Source organism: Amblyraja radiata, chromosome 32, assembly GCF_010909765.2.
Source record: "Amblyraja radiata isolate CabotCenter1 chromosome 32, sAmbRad1.1.pri, whole genome shotgun sequence".
In the NCBI taxonomy this organism is placed as follows: domain Eukaryota; kingdom Metazoa; phylum Chordata; class Chondrichthyes; order Rajiformes; family Rajidae; genus Amblyraja; species Amblyraja radiata.
This window is the reverse complement of record NC_045987.1, coordinates 24725318-24741324: the sequence shown is the minus strand read 5'-3', so window position 1 is coordinate 24741324 and position 16007 is coordinate 24725318. Positions and strand designations below refer to the sequence as shown.

Below are 16007 nucleotides of genomic sequence, written 5' to 3'. Positions count from 1 at the left end.
ATCCCAATTCCAGACACAATCCCACTTCACCGCCCCTTTGGACAGAACTCCAGTCGTCAACACTGCCTGAAGTCTGAAGTCTGAAGTCTGAGTCTGAGTCTGAAGTCTGGAGTCTGAGTCTGAAGAAGGGTTTCGGCCCGAAACGTTGCCCATTTCCTTCGCTCCATAGATGCTGCTGCACCCGCTGAGTTTCTCCAGCACTTTTGTCTACCGTCAACACTGACATATTGGGGTTGTCTACTCCAACAAGAAGCTCCTGTTTTAACCAGGAGCTTCAGTACAAACGGAAGGGTTCACCGTTCTATAGGTTCACCGTTGCAATTCCACGCATTCCATCCACTGCACAAGGGTTATTAAAAGGAGAATTAATGCAATCATCTAACAGTTTGGGAACGGTTCCATCCAAGACCACGAGAAATTGCAGAGAATTGTGGACGCAGCCCAGACCATCACTCAAATCAACCTCCCTTCCATTTACTCCATTTACACCTCACGCTGCCTCGGCAAGGCCAGCAGCATAATCAAGGACCAGTCTCACTCACCCTTCTCCCCTCTCCCATCAGGCACGAGGTACGGAAGTTTTAAAATGCATAACTCCAGATTCAGGGACAGTTTCTTTCCAGCTGTTACCAGGCAATTGAACCGTCCTCTCGCCAACTAGAGTGTGACCGTGTCCTACCCTCTACCTCATCGGAGACACTCAGGCTATCTTTAATCGGACTTTACTGGACTTTGTCTTGCACTAAACGTTATTCCTTTTATCCTGTATCTGTACACTATGGACAGTTTAATTGTAATCTTTCCACTGACCGGGTAGCATGCAGCTAAAAAGCTTTTCACTGTACCTCGGTACACGTGACAATAAACCAAACTAACCCAAAATGTCTATGTTGCTGTTGTGCTCCATGTGACAATACACACCATCTTCACACTGAGACCATTACTATGATTCTGTTACCCAGGGCAGGGAGACCAAGCCCTTCAACTCACTTATCCCATACCTACCAAGATGCCCCATTTACACGGATCCCACCTGCTTGCATTTGGCCCATATCCCTCTAAATCTTTCCTATCTGTTTACCTGTCCAAATGGCTTTTCAATGGAGTTATAATCCCTGCCTCAACTGCCTCCTCTGGCAGCTCGTTCCATAAACCCACCACTCTCCATGTGAAAACGTTGGTCCTCTGGTTCCTATTAAATCTGTCCCCCTCACCTTCAACCTTTATTGTCATCTTGCAAAGCAACAGCTGTACAGTGCAAAATGAGAAGACGTTTCCCAGGGAATACCGGAGCATCGCACATGAAACTTAAAACATTTCACATAATAACAATAAAAACAATCCAGTCCCTGATGAAACAGTGTAAATAGTTAAAAGCAGGTAAAACAGCAACATTAAAATACAGTAAAACCAATCATTAAAATGTCCAGGGGCAGCTGATTTGAGTGGCCAGTGCCAGAGTTATTAAAATGTCCGTGCAAAGCCGCAGAATCAAGTGACTGTGAGTACAGAGTGACTGTTTAGCAGCCTCACAGCCTGTGTCAGGAAGCTGTTTAGCAGTCTTGTAGTCCGGGCTTTGATGCTACGGTATCTCTTGCCTGATGGCAGGAGGTCCAGGTGTGTGTGGAGGGGGTGCAGTTTGTCCTTAGCTATTCTCAGAGCTTTTTTCAGACAGTTCTTACTCCCTTACTCTGCTTTTTGACTCCCTTACTCTGCGTAAATTAATCTGGACTTTCACACAATCTATTCCCCACATGATTTCAGACATCTCAATAAGATCACCCCTCAGCCTCCTGTGCTCCAAGAAATAAAGTCCTAACCCTAAACCTACAAACCTGTACATCTTTGAAGTGTGGGAGGAAACCGGAGCACCCGGAGAAAATCCACGTGGTCACGGGGAGAACGTACAAACTCCATACAGACAGCACCCGTAGTCAGTATCGAACCCGGGTCCCTGGCGCTGTAAGGCAGCAACTCTACCGCTGCGCACATTCATCCAACAGTACCATTATGCTGAAGATAGATACAAAATGCTGGAGTGACACAGCAGATCACGTTACTCCAGCATTTTGTATCTACCTTTGGTATAAACCAGCATCTGCAGTTCCTTTTTAATACATTTCAGTTCTATGTTGCTGTTGTGTTCCAAGCGACAACACATACCCTCTTTATATTGAGATCATTGCTATAATAATAATAATAACTTTATTTATAAAGCACTTTAAACAACTGTAGTTGCCACAAAGTGCTGTACATGAGAACTCATGAACAAAAAGCTATTACAAACAATTAAAAACCATTAAAAACCGTATGATTCTGAACCGCTATGATTCTGTTTCCGAGTGATTTCGATTTTACAATCTCAGGCAGAGCTTGGAATCTTCCCACTTTGTCACTGACCGCAGACTGACAGTCATTGGAGCCCAGTGAACAGGTCAAACATGTGGATCAGCAGTCATAAGGTCATAAATGATAGGAGCAGAATTAGGCCATTCGGCCTATCAAGTCTACGCCGTCATTCAATCACGGCTGATCTCCTGCCTTCTCCCCATAACCCGACACCCGGACTAATCAAGAATCTATCTATCTCTGCCTTAAAAATATCCCTTGACTTGGCCTCCACAACCGTCTGTGGAGAAATTATGTGCATTGGGTTAGACTGTAAGCCTTGGATTATAGTGTGTTATTTATATATGGTGGGGCAAGCAGGTTCCACACACGTTTGAGATCCCCTGTTCCAAACCATTAGCATGATGAACTCAGTATTTTTTTATTTGTAGAGTAGGTGAAATGTGACAATACTTCCAATCTCACGAGGACCTAAGACAGTAAATCAGAGCAAACACAAACTTACAGCCCAGGTCTTGGAAAGCCTGAAGATAGGCGCACTTTGCAGGCCAGAGACCACGGCCATGAGGGAATGGAGGTTGTTCAACTCCAGCAGTTTCTGAAAGGAAGAACAAAGTAGAGTCATAAAGTAATAAAGAGTGATGCAGCGTGGAAACAGGCCATTCGGCCCAACTTGCCCATACCGGCCAACATGTCTCAGTTACTCTAGTCCCACCCGCCCGCGTTTGGTCCATATCCTTTCAAACCTGTCCTCTCCATGTACCTGTCTAAAACCCCACTTTCACAACCTAATTGGCGACCTCTGCCGAGTTTGCTCTTGACTCATACTCGCAACATGGTCGCCACGAGGTCGCAGGAGGTCTTCGTAACTCTTCCTCATGCTCGTGAGTGGCCTCAAGTATGCGCGGCGTTTTTTCCAGCCTGATAATGTCCACGAGTAAAAAAAAGGTTGGCATGGAAAAAAATCGATACTTTTTACTCGTAGGTAGGTCATAGTCGTGATGGTAGTCGTAGGTCGGGAACTGGCCCGAGAAAAAAAATGCGAACATGACATCATTTTATCATGTGATCATTTTCCACTCTTAGCTAGTTGTGGTTGGTCTTAGGTGTGGAAGACTGAGGTCGAGGGGGGTTGTAAGAGGTCGCAGACATAGTCGTAGGAGGTCGTAGACATAGTCGTAGGAGGGTTTTTACTTCTGCGAGTCAACACGACCTTGATATTTTTTTCAACTCGTCTAGGGTCTTCTAAACTCGTGGATTAGGTCGTCCAAGTGGGACAGGCCGTTTACTGTTTCTTAAACATTAAGTACATTAAACAACATTTTTACACATTATCACTTATCAGGTCAGGCAACCTTCTACTTACAGTAAACTCTCTCCATAACGGACCTCTATATAAGTTTCATCTATAGCAGACCGAGGCTCCCGTACCACCTCCCCTCCACCTCCGCCAGTTACCCGCTGAGCTGGTGCCGCGCGGCAGGAGCATCTGGTTGCGGGAGTGGGGAGAGCGAGCAGCTGGAAGGTGCCCGTCCCTGGAGCACCGCGTGTGGGGCCGGGGGCTCTGCTGGACCCTGGCTGTGGACACCCCCCCCCCCGGTTTAACACCCCCTCAACCCAACGCCGCGTCTCTTCCCTCTCCCTGCCCTGAGTTTAACTTTACCCCCCCTCACTCGGTTGTAGCGGACAGCCGGCAATAGCGGACACCATCCATCTTCAGATTGACCCTAGAAGGGGGAAAGAAAGCTGGACAAGAGGTGGAGGTGGGACAATGCCTGGCAAGGTGCTAATGATGTTTTACTCAAGATTCCAGCATCTGCATTTCCATGTGTCTCGAGTTTATTGTCCTGCAGACAGATATGATAAGCTACAGATACACTGAGAAGGTTGGCTTGGAACAGCATCATGGACTCAGACGTTAACAATTGGGACTATGAAAGATCGGTGATATGTTCCCCAAGTCAGCATATTGCTCAGCTTGGAGGGGAGTCTGCAGGTGGTGGTGTTGCCAGGAGCTGCTGGGGTACATGTCAGACAAATTGTATTGACTGAAGAAGGGTACCAACCCGGCTGTTAATCTACCGTAGATAGACGCAAAATGCTGGAGTAACTCAGCGGGACAGGGAGCATCACTGGAGAGAAGGATTGGGTCATTTCGGGTCGGGTTTGGTCTGAAGAAGGGTCTCGACCCGAAACTTCACCCATTCCTTCGCTCCAGAGATGCTGCCTGTCCCGCTGAGTTACTCCAGCATTTTGTGTCTGTCTCCTATATTGACGTATGAATGGTATAAGAGAGTGGGAAATCTGATTTTGATCAGAGTTGGGGCCAGAGGAATACTCAAGAAGATAGAACAGACCACCACAGGAACAGGCCCTTCGGCCCACAATGTCCATGCTGAACATGATGCCAGCTGAACCTAATCTTTGCTGCCTGTACATGATCCCTCTATTCCTTGCTTATCCAAGTGCCTATCCAAAACCCTTTAAATTATATTTAAAAGCGTCTTAAATAGCATTGCTGTTACTCCACAAGGATGTCCTTAACCAAGACTTGGGTGCTCATTTCTTAACTTGCTCCAAGACTTGGTAACCCAACGCCTCAGCACTTTCTGCCTCCCATTTCAAAAGCTTCATCCAATCTATTTTTTAAATCCTTCCTTAATCTCATCCCCCCAAATTTCTACAGCCTCTACCAGTCCCACAAGCATTCTCACGCCCTACCTTCAAGCCTAGCTTAGTTTTAGTTTCGTTTAGAAATACAGCGTGGAAACAGGCCCTTCGGCCCATCGAGTCCGCACCTACCAGCGATTCCCGCACATTAACACTATACTACACACACTAGGGACAATTTTACATTTTTACATTCACACCAAGCCAATTAACCTTCAAACCTGTACGTCTTTGGAGTGTGGAAGGACACCAAATATTTCGGGAAAAAACCCACGCAGGGAGACAAGCACCCATAGTCGGGATCGAACCCGCGTCCCTGGCACTGTAAAGCAATGGCTCTACCGCTGCGCCACCGTGCTGCCCTTCCACTATATTCATCATTCTACTGTCAGTTGCTTTTGGCCTCAATGGAGGATCATCCTCTTACAGAAGGCGCTCCTTAAAATATCTCTCTTCAAGGAAAACGTTTTGCCAATTCTCCTGTCTCATTTTTTAAAAAGACACAAAATGCTGGAGTGACTAAACAGGTCAGGCAGCATCTGTGGAGAACATGTGTAGGTGGTGTTTTGGATTGGGGCCCTTCTTCAGACATTGTAGTAGAGGGGGAGAAAGCTGCAAGAGGTGGGGACCGGACAAGGCCTGACAAGTGATAGGTGGATACAGGGTACAGGTAATATTGGCTGATGGTTGGACAAAGGCCAGAGATGAAAAGACAAGAGTGAGATAAAGATCGAAGAGTCGTGAAATGTGAAGCCAGAGGAAGGAATATAGGTGGAAGGGAATGTCTCTTTCATTGGCTCGATGTAAAATTCATTTAGTGGTTCCCAAATTAGTCCCAGAAAATATGCACCAGATTTAGAAACAGGGACTGAGATGGGAAAAGATCAGAGGAACCATGACAAGAAATCCTAGAAAGGAGATGAGGAGGAATGTCTTCAGTCAGATGTCTCTTACATGCCCCATAACATGGTCAAGCCCTTCACTTTGGGGAGTAACTTCAAATGTCCAAAATAAATGATTTAGCCAGAGGGTGGAATTCTTTGCCACACAGTAGGCTGTGGAGGCCAAGTCAATGGATATTTTTAAGGGGAAGATTGATAGATTCATGATTAGTATGGGTGTCAGGGGTTATGGGGACAAGGCAGGACAATGGGGTTGAGCGGGAAAGATAGATCAGCCATGATTGAATGGCGGAGTAGACTCGATGGGCTGAATGGCCTAATTCTGCTCATAGAACTTTGGAACTTATTTCATGGAATCCAAGATATTCTCAGCACGAGAGAGAGCATTTGCCTACCTTGGCGAGTTTTATAAAGTGGCTCAATATTTCCGCTCTTATTTTCAACGTCTGAGCAGTCAGGATCTCTCGAACAATCCAGAAACTGACCTGCCAGGAACACAAAGAATTAGTCACATTTTGTGAAGCTGAAGATATGAAGCATTTTATCGCGCTGAACAGAAGAGGGAATGCAATGAGCATGACCTCAATAATATTTTTTTTTAGCAAATTTTTTAATCCGACTTAAACTTACTGTTCTAAATTGAACATTTCTAAATTTCAGAGATACACAAGGGCTCTTGACAGCTAGCAATGCCTGAGAGCCTGGCTCAGCCATTTTCAGTTGTAAGGGCCACGTGGCCACGTGCGGCGGCAGGGCTGGTTCGTCGCTGCCAGAAGATAAGACGAACCTTTTGCAAGTTTGTCGACGGCAGAAACGTGACGACTCTTTGTGTACTGCCGAGGTGAGGTCTGCTGTGTGATTTTACCGGGTTGTATGCAAAAACAAAGCATTTCGCTGAACCTGGGTGCATGTGACAATGAAGTATCATTGGTTGTTCTCTCAGCCTTGAGGAGCAGCAGTGTTGAGGATTAGGGTGGAGGAAATGTTATGATCAATTCTAAATGAATTCTAAATCAATTCTAAATGACTGAGGTGTATCGGCCAGAAACACACAACTACAAACACAGCACGTATGCTGAGAATTAATCTTGTGTCTATCTTCAATGTAAACTAGCATCTGCAGTTCTTTCCTACACATGGTGAGAGTTAAGGGCCTGTCCCACTTACGCGATATTTTCGCCGACTTGCCGACACCTGTCATAATCGCAGCAGGTCTCTGAAAATCTTCAACATGTTGAAAATCCAGCTGCGCCCAGAAAAAGGTACAACTCTTTGAGCGACGTGTCGGGGGGTGACGCCTGTATGGTGGTGAGTAGTCGCCCAAAGAGTCGTACCTTTTTCTGGTCGCCGCTGGATTTCCAAAATGTTGAACATTTTTGGAGACCTGCTGCGACTATGACGGGTGCAGGCAAGTCACCGAAAATATCGCCTATGTGGGACAGGCCCTTTAATGTTCTAGGTCAAAGGTCTTCCATTGGAACTGGTTTAGGTTTATTATTGTCACATGAATCAAGCTACAGTGAAAAGCTTTGTTTTGCATGCTATCCAATAAGATCAGATAATACTATACAAAAATATAATCAAAAGTCAAGTACAACAGGTAGAGCAAAGGGGAAGATACAGAGTGCAGAATATAGTTCTCAGCATTGTAGCGCATCAGTTCCAGAGACAAAGTCCAATGTCCGCAATGGGGTAGAGGTGAATCGGACAGTACCCTAGCATGTGGCAGTACCGTTCAGAAACCTGATAACAGAGGGGAAGAAGCTGTTCCTGAGTCTGGTGGTGTACGCTTGCAAGTTTAGTTTAGTTTAGTTGAGTCTATTGTCACGTGTACTGAGGGGAACAGTGAAAAGCTTTTGTTGCGTGCTAACCAGTCAGCAGAAAGACAATGCATGATTTACAATTGATCCATTCTGCATCTTCTGCCCATCGGGAGCAAAGAAGGAATGACCGAGGAGGAAGACCTGGATCAACAGACCTTCGACGGGTTGGAGACTGTGATCTCGAGGCCATGACATGCTCTTGCCCTCCTACAGTTCCTATCACATCCCCAGCCTGAATTTTGCAAAGGAACGAATGACCCATGTATAGGCCCATGTGGAAGAGACTTCACTAAATGTTCAATCACACACTCATTACTGACCCTGTTTAAATGACTCCTCCATTGTGAATGCGGGCGCCCATACATGGCGTCACTAACATTACTCGCACAGGGACTGGTGGATCTCAGGAATCCCCTATCCCAGAGGGTTGTACAGGCTGGATCACTCGAGGCGTTTAAAGGAAAGATCAGGGGCGTGAGGGAGGACAGACACAAAATGCTGGAGTAACTTAGCGGGACAGGCAACATCTCCGGAGAGAAGAAAAAGGTCGAGACCCTTTCTTCACACTCAAGTCTGAAGATGGTTCAGTGGCCCAATAACAGCTGGGAAGAAACTGTCCCAAATGGAGAGGTGAATGGAACTGTCGGGGGGGGGGTGAATTAATATAGGGCAGCTCATCACCATCAATCCGTCCACAGTATTCAATAGACAATAGACAATATGTGCAGGAGTAGGCCATTCGGCCCTTCGAGCAAGCACCGCCATTCAATATGATCATGGCTGATCATCCTCAATCAGTACCCCGTTCCTGCTTTCTCCCCATATCCCCTGACTCCATTATTTTTAAGAGCCCTATCTAGCTCTCTCTTGAAAGCATCCAGAGAACCTGCCTCCACCGCCCTCTGAGGCAGAGAATTCCACAGACTTCCAAAGCTGATCTTTCTTTCTATCTTTGGTTCAAACCAGCATCTGCAGTCCCTTCCTACACAGGGAAGTGAGGGAGATGGGGAATGGCACAAAAGAGGAGATGACCTATGATGAGCGTTCGTTGGCACTGGGCCTGTACTCGCTAGAGTTTAGAAGACTGAGGGGAGGACCTCATTGAAACGTACAGAATAGTGAAAGGCTTGGATAGAGTGGATGTGGAGAGGATGTTTCCACTAGTGGGAGAGTCTAGGACTAGAGGTTAGTCTCAGAATTGAAGGATGTTCTTTTTGGAAAGAGATGAGGAGAAATGTCTTTAGTCAGAGGGTGGTGAATCTGTGGAATTCTTTGCCACAGAAGGCTGTGGAGGCCAAGTCAGTGGAAATTTTTAAGGCAGAGATAGATAGATTCTTAATTAGTATGCGTATCAGAGATTATGGGGAGAAGGCAGGAGAATGTTTTTTGAGGAGGAAGAGATAGATGGTGGAGTAGACGTGACGAGCCGAATGGCCTAATTCTGCTCATATCACTAATGACCTTATGAGGTCCAGGGCAGATCAACAATGAACATATTGAATGACAGTACAGGCTTGAGGGGCCGAATGGCCATCACCGACTCCTATGTTCTTGTCATCTCACCTGATTGAACCTTCTGGTGAATGCAACGATGTTTGGTGCCAGGATATGCTTGTCTTTCTTGTTCCATCCGCAGCTACTTAGTTCCTGCAAGATAATAAATAATCATTACTCATATTATTAGATAATAATTATTAGAAGATAATTCAAACTAATTATTCAGCATCCTGCTTACGTTTTCATGGAAATGAGATTGCCGTGTGAACACATCGCAATGAATTAAAGTAATTCAGCACAAAACGAGGCTCTTTGGCCCAACTTGCCCATGCCGACCAAGATGCCCCATCTGCACTATTTGCCCCATGTCCTTGTGAACCTATTCTGTCCAAATGTCTTTTAAATGTTATAGCAATTGACTCAACTACCTCCTTTAGACTTTAGAGACACAAAGCAGAAATAAGCCCTTCGGTCCTACCAAGTCTGCGCCGATCAGCGATCTGCCCGTAAACTAACACTATCCTACACACGAGGGACAATTTACAATTTTCACCTAAGCCGTTTAACCTACAAACCTGCACGTCTTTGGAGTGTGGGAGGAAACCTGAGCATCTGGAGAAAACCCACGCAGGTTATGGGGAGAACGTACAAACTCCATACATGTAGCACCCGTAGTTAGGATCAAACCTGGGTCTCTGGCGCTGTGAGACACCCACTCTACCGCTGCACCTCCGTGCTACCCTGTAAAATACTACATTGTTCCGACGTGCCTGAGGCTGTTCACCTTGGAGACCTGCTGCGGATATGGGCACGGACTTGCGCGAGACTTACACCTTCTCCCCTGGCCAGCGAGATCTCAGCGGACGCTGCCAGAATCCATGACACTTTCTCTGCCCTGTCCCTCACGAAGAAAAGGGAACTCTTCCCAGGATCATTAACGTCAGCACACTGAACGCCGCAAGGTGCCCGTCTCCACCACTCTGCATTCGTGGATCTGAACCCAATCGGCAGCTCGTTCCATCCACCCTCAACACTGAAAAGGTGACCCTCAGGTTTCTATCAATTCTTGCCCCTCTCACCTTAAACCAATGTTCTCTGGTTCTTGATGACCTGTTGAGTTACTCAAGCACTTGGTGACTTTTTTTATTTGTTAACCACCATCTGCAGTTCCTTATTTCGACATCATTTTATATACCTCTATAAGGTCACCCCACAACAATGGCAGCATTGGACAAAGATATTGGACCTGAATGAACTTCAACGGCATAAATTACAGCAGCAGTTGGCATTGACAAAGTAAATGTAGCAAGTCTGAAGAAACTAGAGGGACATTTTCTGTTGATTGAATGTCTCTCATGCTATTAATCCAGTGTCAAGATGTTTAAGAAAGAACTGCAGATGCTGCAAAAATCGAAGGTAGACGAAAATGCTGGAGAAACTCAGCGGGTGAGGCAGTATCTATGGAGCGAAGTAGGTGTCAAGAAGTCAGAAGGCCCTAATTTGTTAGGCCTGTATTTCTTTCCCTCTTCCTAAAACTATATTAAAGATCATCTGCTTGAGATTGCCTTTCTTTGTGCTATTTAGAATTGATTGCACACTGTAGGAGAAGGATTTCAGCTTTGAATCCTGGTGCCTGATTGATGGTGATGAGCTGCCCATTATTAATTCCCTCCACCTCCACCCCCCCACACAAACACACACACACACACACACACACACACACACACACACACACACACACACACACACACACACACACACACACACACACACACACACACACACACACACACACACACACACACACACACACACACACACACACAAACAATCACAGTTCCATTCACTTCTCTCCATTTGCTGCAAATGGGAAAACATTCCGAGTCTGTCCAACCTCTCTTTGCATCTAAGACTCTCTAATCCAGGCATCATTCTGTTAAACCCCGTCTACAGCCTCTCCTAAGCGGGTCGGAGCCCGTTGCCGATGGAGTCAACGGAGCCCGTGGCCAGTGGTGGCTGGGTCTGTGTAGCCCGCGGTCGGCCCCTGGGTCTGAGGAGCCCGGGCGGGGGCCTGGGTCGGCGCCATGGAAGTGTCCGGAGAGGACCCGGCGGCGTTAGTGGAGAGGTGGGTGCGGCGGTCGATGACGGCGCCGACCGACGGACGAGGACGGACACGTGGAAGTGAGGACGCCGCTGCCGGGAGAAGGACCAAAGGAGGACCCAGCATGGGGGGACCGCTATAAGCGAGGGCAACAGCAGTGGACAATGGACAGAGGACCCGCGTGGGAAGAGGGGGGGGGGGGGGGGAGAGAACAGAGGAGGAGCCAGCAGGGGTACTTTGTAAAGACCCTCCATCTATGTGGCACCTATTTGCATACCTTGGATACTCCAAATCTGGCCTATCCAAAGTCCTATAAAACTGTATTATGACTTCTTGATTCTTCTATTCAATGTCCGACCATTGAAGACATTAAAGCCTGCTTTACCAGCACACCATCGATCTGGTGTTGTTGGCCGAAGGAGATGCAACTGTGGCACCAGAGCATTGAACAACATTGGTGCAACAGTGACATTCGCAGCGATCCCACATCTGGAGACTGCTTTAGTTCTGTTCTCAGTCATAGATTCCATTCTGTCTTTTTAGACGTGGCTTTCTGATGCCTGATCCAAGATTAAAGCACTAGTTTAGTTTAGAGACACAGCGCGGAATAAAACAGGCCCTTCGGCACATATCGTCCATGCCAACCAGCCATTCATCGGACACTAACACTATCCCACACACACTAGGGACAATTTACAATTTTACCAAAGCCAATTAACCGACAAACCTGTACGTCTTTGGATTGTGGGAGGAAACTGGAGCACCCGGAGAAAACCCACGCAGGTCACGGGGAGAACGTACAAACTCCGTACAGACAGCACCCACAGTCAGGATGGAACTTGGGTCTCTGGCGCTGTGAGGCAGCAAGTCTACCGCTGGGCCACCGTGCCGCCTCAATGAATTTTGGAGTAGACATTTGCCCTGTGTGGAAGGGCAGGTTTCGGCAATTTGATTCCTTCAACAGAACCTCATTTCAGAAACAGTTCCACTCACCCGCTACCTTACTGAGCACTTAGCGGACACAAACAGACAGAAATCTACCTCTCCTTTTTTGTTGGAGAGTTTCCACAGAACCAATTATATGTTAAAAAATTCTAACTGCACCTAGATAAAGGGGTACTGTGGAAGTGAAGGCACTTTGCAAGTTCCGAGCAAACAGGTGAAACTTTAGTTCATGTCCTCGAGTGCACCTTGTTATGATTTTATGATGTTTTTCTACGACTGGTTTGTCAATGAAAATAACATCTTTCCCAATCTCTGGCCATTCCAGTACATTTCACAGCCAATGCAGGAGATTTGAAATGAAGTCATGGATGTCACAAAGGAAATGAGGCAGCCTATTTAGCAACGCCAGCTTTCCATTAAGTCTCTTTGGTCAAGAGGTAAATGTTCTGCGAACATGGCCCGCTGACAATCCAGCATTCCTGCCGTATTGTGTCAGCCTAGATGCTTGTGATCAAACTTGTACTGTGTCATGAAGCCATCATGAACCTTCAGGCCCAGAGCAAGGGATGCCACCGACTGACACCTAGTTCATATGTGAAAGGAGCAAAATTAGGCCATTCAGCTCATCAAGCCTGATCCACCATTCAATCACGGCTGATCTATCTCTCCCTCTCAACCCCATTCTCCTGCCTTCTTCCCGTAACCCCTGGCCGCGTAACCCTTGACACCATGGTGGCGCAGCGGTAGAGTTGCTGCCTTACAGCGCCAGCGACTAAGGTTCGATCCCAACTACGGGTTCTGTCTGTAAGGAGTTTGTACGTTCTCCCCGTGACCACGTGGGTTTTCTCCGAGATCTTCGGTTTCCTCCCACACTCCAAAGATGTAGAGGTTTGTAGGTTAATTGGCTTGGTATAAATGTAAATTGTCCCTGTTGGGGTAGGATAGTGTTAGGTGCGGGGATCGCTGGTCGGTGTGGATTCGGTGGGCCGAAGGACCTATTTCCGCGCTGAATCTCTAAACTAAACTAAACAAGCCCCGACCCAAAATATCACCAATCCATTTTTGGCGAAACAGTAGAGTTGCTGCCTTACAGCGCTTGCAGCGCCGGAGACCCGGGTTCGATCCTGACTACGGATTCTGTCTGTATGGAGTTTGTACGTTCTCCCCGTGACCCCGTGGGTTTTCTCAGAGATCTTCTGTTTCCTCCCACACTCCAAAGACATACAGGTTTGTAGGTTAATTAGTTAATTGACTTGGTATAATTGTAAATTGTCCCTATTGAGTGTAGGATAGTGTTAATGTGTGGGGATCGCTAGTTGGTGCGGACCCGATGGGCCGAAGGGCATGTTTCTGCGCTATATCTCTAAACTAAACTAAACATTAGACTTTCCATCACAAATGATTCCTTGCTCAACCCTTCTTTGGAAGGTAGCCCTGCATAATTCTGTTATTGTGTAATGTTTATTGTGTTATGTTTTCTCGATTCTCAGTGAAAGGTTATGGAATAGAAATTAACAAATGAGGTGTGAAACTCCTTCACCAGCCAAGTTTACTAATTACACATTGAGGGATCTGGGTCTCATGGTATACAACACTCCAACTTCAAGTTACAACAGCCGAGAACAAACATATAAAACCAGGAGGAACCATCGCAATACACCACCAATCCATTGAAAGCAAAATCAGAACTACAAATGGATAAATTAATGGATGATTTCATTTTTGTTATGTTTGTTAATTATTTTTTCCTGTTTTAGACTTTAGAGATACAATGTGGAAACAGGCCCTTTGGTCCACCGAGTCTGCGGCAACCAGTGATGGCCCCATACACTAGCACTATCCTACACTCGGGACAATATACAAGCTACAGAAACTGCACACCAGTTCTGTCCTACACACGAGGGACAATTCACACAAACCAATTAACCTACAAATCTGTACGTCTTTGGAGTGTGGGAGGAAACGGGGATAATGTACAAATTCCGTACAGACAACACATATAGTCACGATCAAACCTGGGTCTCTGGCGCTGTAACGGGCCTGTCCCACTTAGCAATTTTTTTAGGCAACTACCGGCGACTGTCATAGTCGTAGCAGGTCGCCGAAAAACCGGCGACAACCTACGTCATCCTGGCGACAACCGATGGCAGCACCTACGTCAAGCTACGCTCATTGGCGTCAAACCCACTGATAAAGAAAAATTTTCAACATGTTGAAAATTTAGCGGCGACCAGAAAGATGCTACGACTTTTTGCGCGACTTAGGTGACTACACACCGGCGAACATGTGGTGACAAACTAGTCGCCTGTAGTTGCCTAAATTGGGACAGGCCCATAAGGCAGCAACTCTAACTTGCGCCACACTGTGCTGCCCCATAAAAAAAAGAAACTTGTTAATCTATCCAGGTAATCAGTTAACATCTTGTAACCATTTTGTCAGATTTTGGGCATTCATTTTCAGAAGGAGATGGGGAAAGCAGCATGAAACAGGAATTAAGATGCAACTGGAAGGACTGCAAGTCTGGAGAAGGGCCCTGACCCGAAACATCGCCTATCCAGAGATGAAGCCTGGCCGCTGAGTTACTACAACGCTTTGTTTTTCCAAACCAGCATCTGCAGTCCCTTGTGCCTAAACTAGAATGTGAGTGTAGCGCTGCTGCATAATGCAAACGTCATCACTCCAAAACATTGGCTCACATTACTGTTGCCACAATCCCAAATGTATGTTGATTACCAAGTCAGATAAGACAAATAAAGAATAAAACAGAATAATCCTTCACTTCAGAGACGCTGCCTGTCCCGCTGAATTACTATAAAATTTTGTGTCTATCTCAGAATAAGACACTTGGACCAGTACACCATTCATAAGTTCTAGGAGCAGAATTATGCCATTCGGCCCATCATGTCTACTCCGCCATTCAATCATGGCTGATCTATCTTTCCCTCTCAACCGCATTCTCCTGCCATCCCCATATCCCCTGACACCCGTACTAATCAAGAATCTACCAATCTTCACCTTAGAAACATCCACTGACAGCCTCGACAGCCCTCTATGGCAATTAATTCTACAGATTCACCACCCTCTGACTAGCAATGTTACAAAATTTTGAGATTTAAAAAATCAAGTCTGCAATTTATTCCATCAGATAAAGCATAAAAAGAAGTTTAATTTGATACCTAATTCACTTACATATCTTCAGTATTAAAAAAGTTATAGCCATTTTCATACTCGGAAATTGGCATCTTGTTCCCTATTGCTTTTCCATTAACAACACAAAAGCTGTGATCGAGGACAGTCAAAAGCCCATAACTTTCTTAAAAATCAAGTGAACTGAAATTTTCAGTTATTATAGATTGAAGCATTCTGAAACAAATATGAAACAATCTTACTTGGATGACTTGAAATTAAAGCACATAATTAGTTAATTACGTAATTGTAGCTAATTACAAAATTGACCATTGTGACGGAAATAGTAATAAACACCCAGACTGCCTTGAAAATTCAAAAATGTGATATTCTCAAGATCAGAACTTTAATATTATTGTATTATATGCTGTAAATCTGTAACAGATAGGTAAATAAATTACAATTTCTAGCAATAGACCAAGTCTTTATGGAGAAGATCAGTTGCTAGCTGGTACATTGTCATCATACTCCTCAGATTGTAACCAATAAGCAACTCTAAACACCTTGTTTTTCCTCAACTTTTCAATTTTGGCA

General features: G+C 45.8%; 1 protein-coding gene across 4 annotated transcripts in view; it reads right to left on the bottom strand.

Annotated features, from left to right (window-relative positions):
• ralgps1 (Ral GEF with PH domain and SH3 binding motif 1) overlaps positions 1-16007 on the bottom strand; it is a 729016-nt gene that overhangs the window by 486936 nt on the left and 226073 nt on the right. For all 4 annotated transcript variants that reach the window (XM_033049388.1, XM_033049390.1, XM_033049389.1 and 1 more), the window contains exons 6-8: positions 9308-9391; positions 6317-6406; positions 2855-2947 (exon numbers count right to left, since the gene is read on the bottom strand). In XM_033049388.1, coding sequence (XP_032905279.1) covers positions 2855-2947; positions 6317-6406; positions 9308-9391 — 267 coding nt within the window. The remainder of the gene's footprint in view (positions 1-2854; positions 2948-6316; positions 6407-9307; positions 9392-16007) is intronic.